Raw genomic sequence first — 18,848 nt, 5'->3', positions numbered from 1 at the left:
TCATCATCTTTACTATTGTCGTATTTTCCATTTATCATCGTTGGTTCTGTTGTTACTAGGTCTGATTTTTTTTCTGTTACCCCCACTAACTACAATGGTTAACATTAGAAGTTATTTTTCTTCGTTCATGGTATGTGATATGTATCACACATGGAAGTCTCAATTTCTTGATATCGTTGTCATTCATGATTTGCGAAATTTGATTGTCAACAATGCATGCCCTCCATCGCCATTTCTTCACAATGGCACTCATAATCCGACTTATTTTCATTGGTTGGGAGTTGATAGATTAGTTTTGACTTAGACTAAATCTACGATTTCATCCACAATTGTTCAATCATTGCTATTATTATATGCTACCACTACTAAAACATAGCGTCTTTTTTACCAACATCTAAATCCAATTTTGGGATTCATCTTTGGTGTTGATTATCTCATTAATATCAAGTCCATATTTGACTTGCTTGCCTCAATCAGGTTTCCTATTCTAGATTCTGATTTTATGGAGTACATAATTGACGATTTGGGTTTGGAGTATTAGTCTTTCATCACTTTTTTGCATTTTCGCCCATCCACTGCCTTCAATGATTTGTATAATTTGTTCCTTCAAGAAGAGTACCTTCAACAAAAATACTTTGATATGTCTTTTCTAGTTGTTGCTATAGTTGTCGCTTGATCTTCCCCAAAATTATCCAGTTCATCAAGCTATTCTGGCAAGCGTAACTCTCGTTCCCATGGTCAAAATAACAAAAATCATTTTAAAAATATGTTTGTTCTCTAAAAACGTTTTTCTTTATATTGATCGGCCTAGGTTAAGATAAAAATTTGACACATTAATCACATGAGTTACGATTTGCATAATATTTTTCCTTATACACACTATTGAACTATTTTATCATAATTATATCTTTACTGTAGATGTGTATAGAGAGAATTTCGTAACTATCATTGCGTAACTATCTTTATGAAAACATATCTAGAAAACTAATGAAAAATTATGTTTCCATGAGTGTTCTGAAAACTACGACGACAGAATTTGTCTCACAAATATTTGCAGATATATCATATCCTTATCAAATCTCACACATGCTCTGCGAATTGATAATTACCCTTGTATCCTACCGCATCAGTTCCAACAATTTTCAAAATGGCAAAGTCGTCCATTATATGTAACTACAGAATACGGGGCCATCAATCAAATTCCATTATGCTTAATTTTTTATATTTTGGGTTCTTCTTTTGTTGGGTTTTCTGAAACATCTTCAAATTCCGAGAGTTCATTTTTACTTCATTTACAGCGAGAACTATGAATTTTAGTTTTCAATTTTAAGTTGATACACCACAGGTGTCTTATGCATTTATCCCATCTGTATTCGTACGTTTTGGCAAATTGAGATGCCGAGTGGATCCTCAACGCAAAAACATGATAAACTAGCGAGGCCATGGCATTTCTGCAAAGAATTTTGCTTTAATTTTTAGCCAAAATCTGATAAAAGCTGAGGACGTTCGCATAAACTACTAGGAGGCCACCCTAAACCCTAAGATAAATGAGATAATGAGTTTCCCTTCTGTAAAATAGCATGAGAAAATCATTACTTTTTTTTTCCCTCACTTTAAATTTCATCTATTAAGATATAACAGGCAAATCAAGAATAATATTTCTAAACACCAAGCATACATAAAATTATTCGAAGGGGCCAGAGTAAACAAGAAGCTTTCAGCATATCCGCTGCCCATGTGCCGGCCATTACTGAACTTAAAGATCAAACAATAACTTAAACAAAGCATTAAACCAGAAGAAAGATGCTTTATCAAGACTAACAGATAACCTTCAAACTTAGTGAAAATTGGGTACAAACATAGGGAGGCTAACAGATAATCATGTGTTGAAAATTCACTGAAACATTTTTGAGATGTACAAATAAAAAATTGGAATCCTTGAATCCAGATTCTTTTCTCCCAGCTAGGTCTCTCTTTATCTTGCAGTCATACCTTCATGACTGATAAAATCAAATGACTAGTATAATAACATAAGTAGTTGGAGAGACTAAGGGTGATGTCCAACAGCTTTCCCACAAAGTAGAACATTTGAGGGAGGGTTGTATTCATTTGCGAGGCTGGGGATTGCATTATAAACTTTGAGATAAAATTGTTGTCCGAGATATTGCCTTTCCCATATCGCAGACCTCAAGTTCCACATACCTTGGTTATCTAAGGACACATATATAGCAGTCCAAGCTTGTGGATAGACCTGCAAAGAAAATGTGTACAAGCAAAAATAATTAGTACTAAACAAAGAACTGAAGTTACACATTAACTGTATTTGACCACAAATACATAAGCATTATATAGAAGAATTTAAACTGTATAGATACAAACATGAAAACAAGTTTAATAATTCTCACAATAGTAAACAACGGCAAATCGTGCACATGTATGAGTAAGGAAGCTGAGATCAATTAAGCTTTGGTTTAAGTTACCTGAGTTGTGTGTCGAGTCAGAGTATCAACTAGATTGTAGGTCTTTCTCTTGTCAGCTGTCCACTGTCCAGAACCATAACTGTACATATTAAAGAGGAACGGTTAAAACCTACCTGACCAGCAAAAAGCAAATGCAACTTAGGATTGAAAAGTTGACCTACCCAACAACCCAAAAATCATAACCATCAAGGTGCCAGGATTGCATGGTATTTTCATTGTTCTGAAAGACAACCTCAATATACTCATGGAGAGAGGTTTGCAAAACAGAGGTCGCTACAGTTGGAGAACCACCGGAGGGTACGCTTTGGATGGAATTGACACTGAAAACTCCAGGGATGTTAAAATAATCAGCAAGCTTTAGAGGGGTATCAGAGTTCACATAGGAGACACCGTTAACTGCATAACGCTGCTTTCCATTGATTAAAGGTGCTGAGTTCGCCAGAACAATAGTCCTTGTTGTGGTTATATTTCCATAATGGAATGAGCCCTGAGGATTTGGCCTGGCAGCATTTGCTGTCAAATTCCACCTGCCATTAAAAATTTATTGTATAAATTATTACAAAGACTAGTTTTATTACATTAGAAAGGTATCTGAGGTGTATCAATGCCACTGAGATGTCTTCAGCAGGTAAATGAGTAGCTTGTCTGAGAGAAAGCTAACATGTTTTTGTGCAATGGGAGGATGGATAGCATGCATCTGCTTCAGTGAAACCTCCTATCTTCTAAAGTAATTATACCTGAAAGATCTGGCTTGCTGCATGGACCAGTGTAATTGATATGAAGGAGCAGCAGGCAAGGGTCCTGAAGCCGAGGCCTGAGAATTAGCATAGTGTAACACTGCAGAAGCTGTGAGAACCTGCTTGGTGAACCGTGTGGATGCAACAATGTAGTAGTCCTTTGGAGGCTGATTTAGGGCTACTAAGACAGATAAAGATTGACCAACATGCACATCAAGTGAGTCATATATGTTCTGAATTGTGTGAGATCCTTCAACCTCAACTAGCTTCATTGTGTGGCCCTGAATCCTGAAATTGAACGAAGTCGATAAGCCCACATTTGAGATCTTGAACATATACGTTTTACCTGAAAGCAAAACGAACATTGTTGGTAAAGACATACTGTAGAACAATATTTACTTTTTCAAGGAATAAAAAATATAGTTAGTTAGATGCTGAGTATGACCTTGATCACCAGTGAAGGTGGTATGCGCCTGGCCATTTATAAGAAGTCCATCAGGAAATGGAAGAGATTTCCCTGAGTCCAAAGTTTGTTGCAATGTCTGCAGGCATCAAGAAGTTATGATGAGTACTGTAAACATGAAACAGAGAATTGAACAATGAATGGGAGGGACAAATTTTAGGGTTTTATCACCAATCCCTTCCAAATTTAAAATTCAAATTAAACAACACTTGAGTAAAAGAAAAGTATGAAGCATACTTCAAACCAAACCTCTCTAAGTTTCTAAATTGCAGTTAAAAATTTAGATATCTCTAACTATCAAACAGAGCCTATGATTTGCCCTCCAAACTGAAGATAATGCAATGCAATTTATGCAAATAAGAACACCCAATCTTCACGAACCAGCAGCATCCCTACATGTGATGTTTTTCTCCTATATGAAAGAAATAATGAGCTACACAATGAAAAATATTCTGCTTAAAACCAATATTGGGCGCAAGTCAGAGTGAAAATACCACTCAAATTCTAACAAATCATAGCATTCTTTGGTATTTGGAAGAGTATTTATTTAACTGTTTATAACTAACAAAAACAAAGTGGCTGCAAGTTAACTTGGTACTAATATTTGCTGGTAAACAGAAGAATATTTTCCATCTTGTATTTCTAGCAATATCAGAAAAAAAAAAAAGGATAAATGTAGCAACTTTATCAGGAGCTTAGAATATGAAATAAATAAATAGCCGACCTTATGATTAGTTTTGAACCAATCACCGATAAGTAAAGTGAAATCTCCATTAGGAATAGGATAAGGGATCGGGATCCTTGGCCTTTGATAGACATTGAGTCCTCCGTATCCTCCAGCAGCTCTGTGCATAAGAGTTGAGGGGAAATACGTGTAGGTTCCAATTTGATCCTTGGCTTGAAACTGATAAGTGTAGTTTGAGTTTGGAGGGATGGGGCAATTGGTTCCCAATACTCCATCTTGCCAGGAGTTCTTCCTTTGTTTGATACCATTCCTGTTAGACACAAAACAAGCCCTCATTAAACAATGTCATAATTCCAGACATCACAATCGACCAATTGAATACGGAAATAAATATAACAATATTATCGCAAATATAACAAATGCTAGTCATGTTTCCAGAAACTCTAGAATAAGGGGGGGGGGGGGGGGGGTGGGGTAGTTTTCTCTCAATGATTTGTCTATCTTGCTGAAGAAGTGTAAGTAAAGCGAAAAAGTTAAGCTTTCAGATCTAACGTTCAGTCTTATCAGATCTATGAAGCATTAGCGTATATAGAAAAGATTGTACCACAATGGCATTATATAAGAAGAAATAACATCAAATGATGCATGGACAGAGAAAAAAATTCACCAGGTCAAGAGGAAAGGTTGGTCCAGCTTGTTAATAAGGTTGAGAACGATGTTATCATTAGTCACCACATCCAATCTAGGTCCAGGAAACTGACCATTGATAAGAATCACCTGCAAAATAAACCCAACATGAAGACTTTTAGAAACCCGAAGAAAACCAAATCCAAAACAGAGATTCATATATTCCAAAAGCACTAATACATTTAAAACTAACCTGTTGGGGAACACCAAGAGGAGAAATGGTTCCATAAGTGACAGTCCAAGTGTAATACCTATATGGGTCATCCGCATTCACTGAAAACACACTCAAAACAGCCAAAACTCCACAAATCAGACGGAGAAAAACTTTACTCGCCATTGTACCTGCAAAAGGTGAGCAAGTTAAGCATGGAATATAAGTAGTCAGCTTTCATGCTTGATATAGAAATAAAAGAGATAAATAAGTAGAAGATTACCTGATATGAAATTCTAAATGAAATCTTCTGAGTGGAAATCTGAACAAGCGGTAAGGTCTCTATAAGTAGTGAGTGGGACAACACCACACCAGTTAAAAGCGAGCGGTGCTATATTTACACTTTTTTTTAATTTAATTTTATATATAAATAATTATATATATTAAAAATTAAAAATAAAATAATATTTAATCATACTATAATAATATATTATTATTTATTATAAAATTATACATACAAATTATATGGCTAATTTTATTGAGTTAAAATTATGTAATGTTTGTTGATTATAAGGTTGTCGGTAAATTAGGGTTTTCTCTTGCCCAGTATAAATTGTCTTGCTGTTTCCAGATTTTCTCTTACCTCTTTTTGTGAATATATTTTTAACATTAAGAGTCAATGTTTTGAGAAGTTTTATAATTAATAGAACACATCCGGAATGGATGTCCCTTTCTTCAAATCTTGTCGTCAATTCCTACCGCATCGCCGCACTTCACGGGGTCGCTCTTCCCGCCACTCATCACTTTCTCCTTGCATCATCATCACCACAACATTGTCTCGTTACTTTTTCACTTTCTTCTTCCATCATCGTCGGAGCTCAATCCCGTAAACACTTTTTGTATTTTATAAATTATTAAAGACATTTAGCTCCTAGTTTTAAAAGAAGACCGTCTTTCACGCGTCTTTAATTTGAATCCAAATCTGATAATACCTACTTAATTTTCAAATCCCTCGACCCTCTCTTCTCTTGTGCATCCCAATGAGAAAAAATAAGAAAAGAGATAATTTAAAAAAATAAATAGTTCAACCGGATGAGTGCAGGTTGTCCCTTTAATTTTAATAATATAATTTTATTTATAAAAAAATAAATAAATAAGGGAGAAAAAAATATAAAATAATTAAAATAAAAATATAATTTATTTATTATGATAAAAATGTAAAGGATAATAATTATATTATATATTATATAAAATAATATAAATATTATTTGGTTATCAAAACTAACATATGAATTTGACAAATTATCGAGAAAACGATGAATTCAAGTTAATTCGAACTGCATATGAATTTGCAATTTGATCTTTGGCTTAAGTTAATTCGAACCATGAATTCAAATTGAATCTAATTATAAATTCGAACTACTAATTTGAGCCCCTAATTAGAGTAGGATCAGAGTCAAACACCCCTTAGTTTGAGTTCGGCTTAAATTAAAAAATGAATCAAATCTTTTGGTTCGAATTTAAATCAAACGAATTTAAGCTAAATTAAATAGAATCAAATCAACTTTCAGGCCAAGCCTATTCGGATAATATCAGGGGCTACTTTCAGTTTCTAAATCAACATTTTTCTGCCTTCCATCAAAATTTAAATGCTTGGTTTTAACGATAAAAATGTATTTTTATCAAATTGTCAAATATAAAAATATTCCAACTTAAATATTTCATTTAAACCCTTACTTTTAATAATAGAAAATATCAAAACATAACTCAAACCAATTTTAAATCCATAATTGCACCAAACACTATGGACGATTATTTTATAAAATCAATACAAACTAGAGATGATAATATATTTAATAAAATTTTAAAGGTAAAGTGTTATTTAATTTTAATCAACATCAAAATATATATAATTATTTTTTAAAGGTATCTATTTTAAAAATTAAAAAAAATAAAAACCAAGCAAAATATTCCCTCAACCAATAGGACAAATTGCTTTTTTCAATTTTCATGAAATCTGTATTTACTTTGTAATCACGTGCGCCCAAACTAAGCAATTACTCCAATGGGCTTATTTCTTATCAAAATAGAATAAATTATTTATATAAATAAATTAAATAAATTTTTGTATATAAATTAAAATAATAACTTATAATTAGATAAATAAATTATATAAATTTCTTAATATAAATAAAATATTTATTTATTTATTTATTTTAAAATCATTCATTTACATAAAAAAAAAAATTAAATTGTCACTTGTCTGAATAAACCGATTAAAAAGTCAACTACCATCAACTAACATGATTTTATATAAATTTTATCACATACAATTATGGATAGTCACATGTTATGCTGCTGATTGGACAATGGGTTTTGACTTTTGACCCCTAAGAGATGAGTAGGTCCCAGATGAGTAGGTCCCACACGTTTTGCCAGTCTGACATATTAATAATGCTCCTGTCATGCCAATGCCTCATCCCATCAATCTTTTATTAAAGAAACACCGACTTATTTTCCCCTTGGGGTTCTGTCTTCCGTTCAAACAAATTTTTGTCTGATTGTACAATTATATCATATTATATGATTAATTAATATTAATCACATTCCTAAAATCAAAATCTCCCCATTTTACTTTATCTTAGTCTTTTTCGTTTCCGATTAACTTTATTTTTTTTAAAGTAAGTTCCCGATTAATTCAACACCGCGTAATATTTTTATTATGCTTCTCTCTTTTCTCTTTTTTATTATGTTCTTTCTCATTCTCTCCGATGGATGATAATTTGGGTCTGATTTTAAGGGTTTTGACACTCTTTGATCCTAACAGAAAGGAAATTTTTCGATAAAAATAAAAAAAAGACAGATATGAAGATAAAAAAAATCTTCATAATCAGGAACGGGGATACATATATCCCTGCCCTTTCCCGTTGTCATCCCTATTCTCTCCTTCATTTCCTTTTTTTTTAACCCTTTTCTTTTCTTAAACAAAAGACTCCCTTGACTGGATTTGTAATAAAAATATAAGATAGAGGTGCATATAAGAAGTAACTTGAGTAATAATAAAAAAAGTTTTATATATAAAAAGATGTAAGTTAAAATTTTTTTAGATAATATTTTAAAATTAAATTTTTAACTTATCTAATATAATAATTATGAATCTAATTATTATATTTAGAATTTGATTTATTTAATATAGTTAATTAAGTTTTAAAAAAACTATATACATATATAGAAGATAAAGATGGTTGTTAACAATGCAATGATTTAAACTTGTTTCACATCTTAGTAATAAAACAGAATATTTGTAGCTAAATCCTATGAATTTATTTACTAAACAAATTGCTTGATGCAATCATTCTTGTAGTGAAAGGAATGACTTGCAATAAGTGCATAGAATATTTGTTAGCGAAATAAAAATCATGACCATTATGAGTTTAGGTTGTGATCGAATGTTTTTTTTGGGTATACAAGTTTTTTTCCTCATTTTAATACATTTTTGCTTAGAAAAAAAAAAAAAAAGAATTATGAAAATGATGAATGACATTTCAACTTTTCTTGTTATACTTCCTATGAGCAAATATTATAGAGCGTGCGTAATCCTAAGGACATGATCGGTCATTCCTAAGTCAAATTAGAGATTTTAGAATTACATAAATTGTTAGTTCATCCCAAAGACAAGTACTTACCATCATTCTTATTATATAGAATAGGTTATAATGAATGATCGCGTTAAAATATGATATGATTGTTCATATAAAAAATAATTGAAATATTCGTAAGTAGACAAACAGTTGTGAAATAGTTAGAAATTTAAATGCACGATCAGAATAGTAGAATGAACATTATTCCTAAGGTAAGATTACGAACAATCATTTTATAAAGAAAACACCAATTTCAAAAACCATCTTATGAGATTTTAAAGAATGTTTTTAGTACTTATATAAAAGTACCAAGCCAAATACAATAGAATTTGAGATTTGACATAAGTCATGAGCATATACATGAGTGGTGAAAGTGAATGCAAGATTAATTAAGATGAGATTACTATAGGTCTCAAGTATTAAAACATGGTCTTAAAAAGGCATATAACTAATTTTTATACATGAGATTAGTAAATTGGTTTTACATGTTTTCCTAGTTTTTTAAGGACATATGATTAGTTGATTAGGTGCATAAAGATTCTCTAGAACACATGGGATACAAAGATCCCTTGGAAAAATATGTGGGATGTAGAGATCCTATATATTAAAAGATTTATATCACTCATGAAAACATGATTTCTTATGATAATTTCGAAAAAAATGTTTTCTAATAAGGTTGTTGTGAGTGTTTACTTGAGAGCTAACATATACACCTACAGAGAGGATACGTCATTCATCACATATACTCACAGAGAGATGTGCTCCTACAAAGAGGTGTAATAAGAGTATGTTGATATAAACATATAAATAAGTTTTAGGACAAGTTCATATATATATTATGAACTGCAATAGCATATAAGACTCACATGACCAATGTGTCGAATCTTTATCTTAGTGTCATCTAATCGACACAAAGATGAAATGTTTTATAAAAAGAACATTTTTGAGAAATTGCTTTCTTCAAAGATTTATAGAAGATATTTTTACATATATTACTTTCCATGTCATCTGATTTGTAGTCCTTAAATGTACCCTAAATAATGAATTAACAAGATTAGAAATGCAAGATTTAGATGTGGAAAAGAACCAAGAGAAAGGAATTGTAGGTATTAGAGACTACTATTTAGTGAGTGATTATCGCTCACTCATTTCCTTTTTTATATTTCGCAAACAAGTGATAATAGCAATTGGATAGAGACGAGTTAATTAAGGACTAGTTATGTTATAATATTATGTTGGATAATCAATGTATATTGATTTATGTTTTTTCGCTTTTGTACTATGCATTGAGTTGTTTGATCTATAAAATCTTTTATATGCTTCCAATTTAAGAGTTTCTATTAATATGAGGCGTTTTTAATAATTTTGAATATCTTACATTAGTCCCCTAGTATACACTCTTCATCTATTGTTGGCATAAAACGATTATGTTTATCTCTTGTGGTTATACCAAGTGGCAAATAATAATATCTCCCTCTTGGTGTTAAATTCTTGTACTAGCCCCATTGTGTATATAAACTAAGAAAAATTACCTGCTCTCTCTTGATTTAAAAAATTTACACTTACCCCCTTGCCTAATGCTACACCAAGTTCCATACTCTAGATTTTACACTCTTTATGTATGGCTATGCCAAGCGCAATTCCATTGATTTTGGCTATGTTTCCTATATTGACAAAAAATTTTGATTCAATCTTATGCAATTAGATTTATACGAGTTTCAACCCCAATCATTTTCTTAACTGAATCACTAAAACAATAATCAAATTCAAATATAAAATTTGGACTTTAAAATCCTTATTCTATTCGAAAATCTTAAAATTATAAATAATTGTATTTACCTCAAGTGTGGTGAAAAAGCAATCATTTTTTCCCCATTTTATAGAGTGAATATCATGAATAATCTTCACAAGAGAAAGACAATTCATTATGATAATGGAGAAGAATGATATTTGAAGAAGATCGATGGAAGAAAATATTTTGTAAGTAAGAAAAAAATATTTTAAATTTATTTTATATATATTTTTAAGGCTTGCTTGTACTAGATAATTTTTTATCATAAAAATAAATTTTATTAAAACAATCATTATTAAGTAACTAAATATTATAATTTTAAATTGTTATCCAACAAAGCGGATGACATATAGGATAGTTTAATTTCGATAATTTTTTATTAATAATAATAATATAATAAATAATATATATTATTTTTATCTAATTTTATTAAATATAATAATTATTTATATTAAATAATTTTTTAAATAATTTATTTTTAAAATAATATTTTAATTTTAATAATAAAATATTATCAAACTAAGCGCACTTATGTGAAATGATGAATGGAGGTTGGTAAGGTCCATTCGGTGCGTCACGCATTTTTATCCTGTTCTTTCTAACGTGGTGGTTATCATTTTTTGACACGACGAGAGATTAGCTTCAAGACAAAGTAATCTGATGAAGCTGCCACAGGCACTGCATGGCCTCCACGTTACATTATACCTCCACACGTGTAAACCTGGATGACATTCTCCGCCAAGACTTGGCACAGTCCTCTTCTTTGCTCTCGGCCTCACCCAAGATTAAATAATCTGCATTAAAAATTCAGCCAGGATCGAACATTAATACTTTTAATTGACTAGTGTTCATCTTCATTTAATATTATTCTAGAGTATGGATGCTGCAGAACAATCATCTTCAGCGACAGCCGCAGCCATATCTTCGGGTAATTTAAATAAGCTAGCTACATTGAGCACAGACCAAGAGTTTTTTGTTAACTAATTGGTAACTTTTGATCTTAATAACATGTACACCAGATGTTTGGAGAGATATATTCCTATGGAGAAGAAAGAAGCTGAGTTTAAGCCTTCTCCTCACCTCAACATTAATTTGGGTACTGCTAGAAGTCTATCACTTTAACTTTGTGACCGTTGTTTCATGGGTGACCATGGTCATTACTACTCTGCTGTTCCTATGGGGAAACATTTGTAAACTTCTTGGCAAGTAAGTACCTTTTTAATAATTATTTTCTTTTGCTTCTTAAGAATTAAATTTTTCATGGTTGGGTGTATTATTTCAGAGCACCACCAAACATGTCAGCACTAGAAATCTCTGAGCAGTCAGCTATGGAGGTTGCCAATGCATGTCGAGGAATTGTTGAAGAAGCAGTGAGATGGATGTTCCATGTGAATGTTGAGAGAGAGTGGTTCGTGTTTGCTCAAGTAGTTGCGGGATTTTTGTTACTCTCCCATGTGGGAACCTTCTTCGATTTGCTTACTCTTCTTTATATAGGTAATCTGTTTCTTTGACCAATTAACACGATCAAATATATGAATAATTCAATACACAGCCCCGTATATATGTGATTTTTGGTGTTGTCAATGTACAGGTGTTGTGATGGGCTTGATAGTTCCAGTGATTTATGAGAAGTACGAGGATAAAATAAAGAGCAGTGGGGAGTATCTGAAGCTGCAGTGCAGGAGATTTTATGAGATGATTGACAACAGGGTCATCAAGAATACGAAGAACAAGATTGTTAAAGAAGAGAAGAAGAAAATTCAGTAAAATATATGTTTCTACAAAATAGTGCACAGAATAATCTCTGTAATGAAATCGGCAGCTTTTTAGCAACTATACTAATTAAAACTATAGGAAATTGAATGTTATTAATACGCTCAAGTCAATCTTCTTCCAAACTTGTCTTATCCGGATAAGACAAGCTCAAAAGAAGGACGGGAGTAAAGATGAATCCAAAAAAAGGGCGAGAGAAGGCTGAAGGGTCTTAGTTGCCAGAGAGGGAGAGGGAGAGGGAGAGGGAGAGGGAGAGGATTTGCCCCAAATTTGAAACTCGGGGGAGAGATGCAACTTTTAAAGTTTGATCCTATAGAAATCGTTATTTTTTAGAGTTTTAATTTTACTTGTTAAATGGTATTTTTATCTTTAAAATTAATAATATAAAATTTTGTTATATAGGTTTTTAAAATTATGATTGAAGTTTGAAAATACATTAAATTTTGATGGGAATAAGTCTTTTGTCCTTTTTAAGAAAGAAATTCGACCAATTCTTTTTTATACATAATTGTAAAAAAAATTTCTAATACCCTATTAGGCCAAATTTATCTTAAAAATGATTTTAGAAAAGATTTTTTTTATACATTTGATCAATATATATATTTTTTTTATGTGTAGTTTTTTTTTTTATATGTCTAACTTTTTTATATGTCTAAAAATAATATTTTTAATAATATTATTAAAATGAAAATGTTACCCTAATATTTAATAATAATTTTAATAAAAATTTGAATTTTTTAATTATTATGACATACTTTTAAGATTTGGCTAAAATTTAGGGAAAGGATAGCTTTTTCACTTTTTTTTTAATGTATATATTTAAAAAACAGACCCCGTTAAATGCGGTCAATTTCAATCAAGAGAGCTGGTTGCCATAATTGAGTTTTGAAAATTTTAATCGACAATACATTTTATATATATATATGTACTCCAAAATTAATAAATCATCGTTAAAGCCGCCCCTCTTGACTCGCTTCACAATTATTAAAGCTGCCAGGCCATACTTTTAACAGCCCTTTTGGCATGGCAACCCCACAGAATACACTAACCACAAAAAGGCCGAAAGATTCGCACCCAAGGTTTGATACATTGTCAAAGTCCCACCCTCAACTTTTCAAAAATCTAAAGTCTCACCCTCTCCAACCAGTTCTGTTAGTGACTTATGTTAGTTTAAGATTGAAAAAACTATTTTACCCTTTTCAAGTGAAATAACCAACATATCCTCTAATTTAAATTATTAATTTAATTCATTAATTTCATAATTAAATTTGAATCACCTATTTACCCTTCACCATATAATCATCAACAAGTTACTATTCTTATAATTTTAAATTAGATTAATGCGACATATTTATCTTAATTATGTTTATCTATAAATCCAAAATACACACCCAACAAAATCAAACCAGTACATTCTGCAACACAAAACCAGTGCAACTCAAACTCAATAAGATGATCCAACAATAGAAAAGAAACCAACTCCGACACAGAAAATAAAGCAACTCAAAATCCAATGTACATGTAGTTCATCTTATTGTCGTTTGATTTATGTTATAGAAAGATTAATTTGATAATCTATTTTTTATTACTTATATTATTTTGTTTGATTTCTGAATACTCTTATATCATGTGATAGGTAATGTAAGTAGTATTTGATTACCATTTCCTTATATATTAAAATATTACAAAGCTATTTTTAATTTTATTATATTTTTAATATTAAAATACCATTTTTTAATTAATATAATAAGTAATATAAAATATATTTAAAAATATTTAAATAAAATAATATTTTAGTGTTCCTTTCTTACCTCTAAGCAAATATAATCATTATTTATATTTACAAAAAAAAGTATATATTTTTTTTATATGTCTAACTTTTTTTTATATACAATAGGATAAATCCTGATTAAATAGTTTATTCGGCCAAATATATCTTAAAAAAGTTGGTCAAATATGATGTTTAGAAAAGATTTGATCAACTTTTTAAGGTAGATATACTAGGTAGGGGTGTTTAAAACCAGTTAACCGAACCATTTTATCTATTTTTTGAACCAAACCGAATTTTTGGTTTAAAAAAAATCGTGAACCAAAATCGAACAGATTTAAAGATTAACCGATTTTGAACCAAACCGAAAATATCAATTAACTGAATCGAATTTTTGGTTAACCGAATTTTAAAAAATTATCATATTTTATTATTTTTTTAATTTTTTAAAAATTTATTCAATATTCTATTAATATTTTGTTAAATTTTTATTCGATTTTTTAAAAACTGGTTCGATTCAGTTAACCGGTTTTGAAAATTAGACAAACCAATAACTGAACCAAAAATTCGGTTTTTATATATTTTTGAACCGGTATTAGAACTGATTTTTTAAATAACCTATTTTTTGATTCAATTTTTGGTTTAAAAATTGATTCGATTTAATTATCAGATAATTTTGAATGCCCCTAATACTAGGTTTATTAGTCTAATAGACCAAATCTCAAATAATGTTTCTGCTGCGAAGCCGGTTTAAGTTTTTCATGAAATGGAGAACCACCAAACAAGGAAGCCTACAAAAATTTATCTGGTTTCCTTGCAGTAAAAATGATGCCGACCTTGCCCATAGATCAACCATGCAAGCATAATAACCAGCTGCATGTAGCAGTCAATGTTTCTCCTTTATCGAGTGGAAATACTGGAGGCCTTTATCAACCAATCCACTGAATCCAGCATGAGTACGGACTGGAACAACCCCAAGAAAAGAAGTGGGATCAGACAGATATCTATCCAGAATATATAATATATTATTATATAATTTAATTTTTTTTAAGTTTAAAATTACCTAATAATTTAATAACACATATTAATAATGGGTTATTTATACCTTCAAAATAAATATTTATAATTTTATTGTAAGGATAATATCATTATGCAAAGTGCTCCAAAGCATTATCCAACATGCTACTTTGAGCATAACCAGCATACAATTAGATCCAATAAACTAAATATGGGTCGTTTAAGAGTAATTTGAGTGATAAAAAAAAAATTTATAAACGCATAATTTAAAGTCTCTTATAGTAATATTTTTAAATTAAACTCTTAATTTATTTGATAAAATAACTCTTAAACCAATCACTGATTCAAGATTTTACTTGATTAGTATGATTAGTTCAACTTCGAATAGATAATCTAATTTGAATACGGTTCTTCAGCATAAAAAATTATTAGTAATAATGGTAAGCTAGATCTGGTCTTGGGATCCCATTAAATAATGATCAGCACCATTCCATCGAAAATATGCTTGCTTCATTTTATATTCCCACATTTCTCATACAAATCAATAGGGTGAACTCGAATCGAGTCTGTTTAAATTTGAGTTTAAGCTTGATTCAAATAAGCCTAAAACAAGCCAACCCTATATGAGCTTAAGCTCGAGCCAAAATTTTTTAAAAATTTTGATACAAAACGACATCGTTTTGACTAATATGTATTAAAATGATATCGTTTTAATAACGAAAAACAAATCGAATCAAATTCAAACCGAATTTGAACTTGACTTTCACAAACTCGAGTTTAGCTATATATATCCAGCCCTACATATCAGACAAAGCATTCCTATCTACCTCATGGAAACCAACCCATTTCGCATTATATAACCACGAATCTCTTTAGGCCAAAGGACTATTTCCCACCCAAGGTATGTTGTTTTCCTAAGATTCCCCCCATTAATTTTAAAATTCTCATTTACCCACCTGTAAACGGTTAAAACTAATGGTTTCAAAGGTAAAATCGTTATTTTATCCGTATTATAAAAAATAAACTTAAATTTGATTTAATTTTCCGCCATAAACCCTAAAAACTAACAATTTCCCCTAACCCAAGTTTTAAAAAACAACATTTTCCCCCTAGGGTTTTCAATTTTTCAAATTCAATTTTTGGGTGTCGTTTCTTCCTCTCCGGTGACCTCCAGGTGACGCCTCTTCCTCTCTGATGTGGTCCCCTTCTGACGACTCTCCTGGGAGTAGTTGTCGACGAAGACGAGGTCGAAAACGACTCGTCTTCCTCGATGACCACTCTCAATAGAGCCGTCGGAAAAAGACCATGCCAGAGAGGAAGAGGTGTAGCCTAGAGGTCGTCGGAGAGGAAGAAGCGGCACCAAAAAATTGAATATGAAAATTGGAAACCCTATGAGGGAAAATGTTGTTTTTTAAAACTTGAGTTTTGGTAAAATTATTAGTTTTTAGAGTTTAGAGGGGGAAAATGATATAACTAACGGATTCAGTTAATTTTAACCGTCTATAGGTGGGTAAATGAGATTTTCAAAGTTAATAGGGAGGAAACTTGAGAAATGCACATATTTGGGTGAGAAATAGTCCTCTGGCCATCTCTTTACCTAAACGTAAACAGCAAATAGCTGGCACTCCTGCCAAAACACTAGAAACTGAATTCTCACTTGTTCGCATCTTCTATTCATCTCTGAAGCCTCTATTGTTGGATTATAACGTATATAACCCGAAATCATCGCGATCTAAGAAAAATTGTCTCTATGAGGCATTTCATCGAACGTTCTTCTTGCTTGTTGAAGAAACCCACTTGGTGACTACCTTTTTTCTTTTGGAAAAAAAAGACATAAATCTTTTACTTTTCCATTTGGGATATCAATTTCTTTGGATTGGAGACGAAGCAAACTTGTGAAATCATAAAGGTCAATTAGAGTTGGCAAAAGTGGACGGTGGAAGTACTTTGCAGTGGACTCCATATTAAGGGATGACTGAAGTTGAAAATGAAGAGCAGTAATAAAGTCGAGCAAACACGTTGTTATCTATAAATTGGCCAAAAGGCTTGTTCCCACCCAAGGTTAGGTGTAATCTATTTCTACCCTCTAATTTTCAAAAACTCAAAATCTTACCCAAAAACAAAATCTGTTGAAATCCTCAGTTAAAGTTAAGGACAAAACGATTACTTAATAAAATAATTTTAAAAATTAAAGTTTTATCATATTTTTTCCTTTTAGTTTGAAAACTAACATTTTTCCCCACCTACCACATTTTGAAACTATTATCGAAGAAAGTAAAATTCACCGTCTCCGACCGCATTCGTCCTCCCACCATGGCTATTCCTCCTTGTCGGACTTATTCCCACCCACCAATTAAAGTGATTAGCTAATGACAAAAATAAAATCGTCTTTATTCGAGGATATCATTGTTGTCGATGGGTGGAAACAAATCGACAAGAGAAGATAAGCCAGAAGAGAGAGTCAACGTAGACTAAAACGACAAATTTTGCCGTCTCCAACGATGGTTTTAAAACCCTAAAGGTGAAATTGCTACTTTTTAAATTTTAAGAGGAAAAATATAATAAAACTTTAATTTTTTTCTATTTTTTTGTTAAATGAAGATTTTGTCATTAACATTAATTGAGTTTTTTAACAGAATTTTATTTATAGGTGGGAGTTTGAGTTTTTAAAAGTTAAAGGGTGTGAGTTTAAAATTATATTTAACCGTGGGTGGAACAAGTCCTTTGGCCTTATAAATTATATAAAATAAACCACATTGAATTTTTCTTCTTCTTATATAGCTATCATAAAAATATTATTATATATACCTATTTTTAAATACATAAATAAGTATACATTTATATATATTATGTGATTAAATATTATTTTATATTTAATTTAAAATTATTTAATTACATGATAACACATATTAAATATATATCTATTTGTATACTTAAATAGATACTCGTATAATTAATATTTTAATTTCAAATTTGAGTGAATATTTATTTTTTAATTGAGATATAAGAAGTAAACATTACTCTGCAAAGGGTTTGCAAAAACTATTTAAAGAAACGATAACCATTATTCAAATTCTTGAAAACTCTTCTAAAAACATCGAATTTAAATGCTCTTTAAAAATGGTAGGGTTTTTATTGTCTAAAAAGGAGAAATTAAAAGAAATGTTTAAGATAAGTAAAAGAGAAAGTGAAATGAAGATAGAAGTATTAAAAATAGAAATTGAAGGCTTGAAGAAAGCATTATTGTACCATAACAAAACAAAGTCATCATCATCAAAACTAACAAGTTTTACTCTTCTCATAGATTTTAAGGATTTATGGATGTCACAGTAAAATTAAACCTCGTCAAAATATTAAAAACGAAAAGGGTTAAATGCAGAATATTTTATTTGTTCAAGTTTTGATATTAATCGTTACAAACTTGAAAGATAAGACTTTAAGAAAGAAGACTCAAAAGACAAAAAAATTAAAGATTCTCATTTCTTATATGACTCTAACAAAATAGTTTACTTGTTCGACGAAACTCATTATAGTATCAAATTTTATATTCCTTTTGTTCCAAATCCAGTGTCGAAATCATATTTAATTGTGTATGTTTTATCACATAATGAACTTTCACAAGGGAAATAGATTTCATCGCTGCCTCAACCACCA

General features: G+C 30.7%; 2 protein-coding genes across 2 annotated transcripts; one reads left to right on the top strand and one right to left on the bottom strand.

Annotated features, from left to right (window-relative positions):
* Positions 1-1,787: 1,787 nt before the first annotated feature.
* LOC123212361 (L-ascorbate oxidase homolog) lies at positions 1,788-5,589 on the bottom strand. The gene is made up of 9 exons (XM_044631469.1): positions 5,487-5,589; positions 5,246-5,394; positions 5,033-5,142; positions 4,405-4,675; positions 3,663-3,759; positions 3,218-3,563; positions 2,642-3,007; positions 2,481-2,559; positions 1,788-2,251 (listed from the first exon to the last, which is right to left on the bottom strand). Exons 2-9 carry the CDS (start codon positions 5,387-5,389, stop codon positions 2,048-2,050), a joined length of 1,617 nt encoding a protein of 538 aa, XP_044487404.1. The 5' UTR covers positions 5,390-5,394; positions 5,487-5,589; the 3' UTR covers positions 1,788-2,047.
* A 5,856-nt stretch (positions 5,590-11,445) lies between these two features.
* On the top strand, positions 11,446-12,653 carry LOC123212366 (reticulon-like protein B13). Its single transcript, XM_044631484.1, has 4 exons — positions 11,446-11,564; positions 11,656-11,842; positions 11,919-12,130; positions 12,228-12,653. The coding sequence occupies exons 1-4, from the start codon at positions 11,513-11,515 to the stop codon at positions 12,401-12,403; spliced, it is 627 nt and encodes a 208-aa protein (XP_044487419.1). The 5' UTR covers positions 11,446-11,512; the 3' UTR covers positions 12,404-12,653.
* Positions 12,654-18,848: the final 6,195 nt, after the last annotated feature.

The sequence above is a fragment of the Mangifera indica genome, chromosome 1 (assembly GCF_011075055.1).
Source record: "Mangifera indica cultivar Alphonso chromosome 1, CATAS_Mindica_2.1, whole genome shotgun sequence".
NCBI lineage: Eukaryota > Viridiplantae > Streptophyta > Magnoliopsida > Sapindales > Anacardiaceae > Mangifera > Mangifera indica.
This window is presented reverse-complemented; position numbering and strand designations above follow the sequence as displayed.

Excerpts from the sequence above, each read along its gene's own strand:
- LOC123212361 (XM_044631469.1), bottom strand. The coding sequence starts at position 5,389 with ATGGCGAGTAAAGTTTTTCTCCGTCTGATTTGTGGAGTTTTGGCTGTT. Across the intron at positions 3,564-3,662 it reads CACCTTCACTGGTGATCAAG|GTAAAACGTATATGTTCAAG; the intron begins GTCATACTCAGC and ends TTTTGCTTTCAG. Across the intron at positions 2,252-2,480 it reads TGACTCGACACACAACTCAG|GTCTATCCACAAGCTTGGAC; the intron begins GTAACTTAAACC and ends TTTTCTTTGCAG.
- LOC123212366 (XM_044631484.1), top strand. The coding sequence starts at position 11,513 with ATGGATGCTGCAGAACAATCATCTTCAGCGACAGCCGCAGCCATATCT. Across the intron at positions 11,565-11,655 it reads AGCCGCAGCCATATCTTCGG|ATGTTTGGAGAGATATATTC; the intron begins GTAATTTAAATA and ends CATGTACACCAG. Across the intron at positions 11,843-11,918 it reads ATTTGTAAACTTCTTGGCAA|AGCACCACCAAACATGTCAG; the intron begins GTAAGTACCTTT and ends GTATTATTTCAG.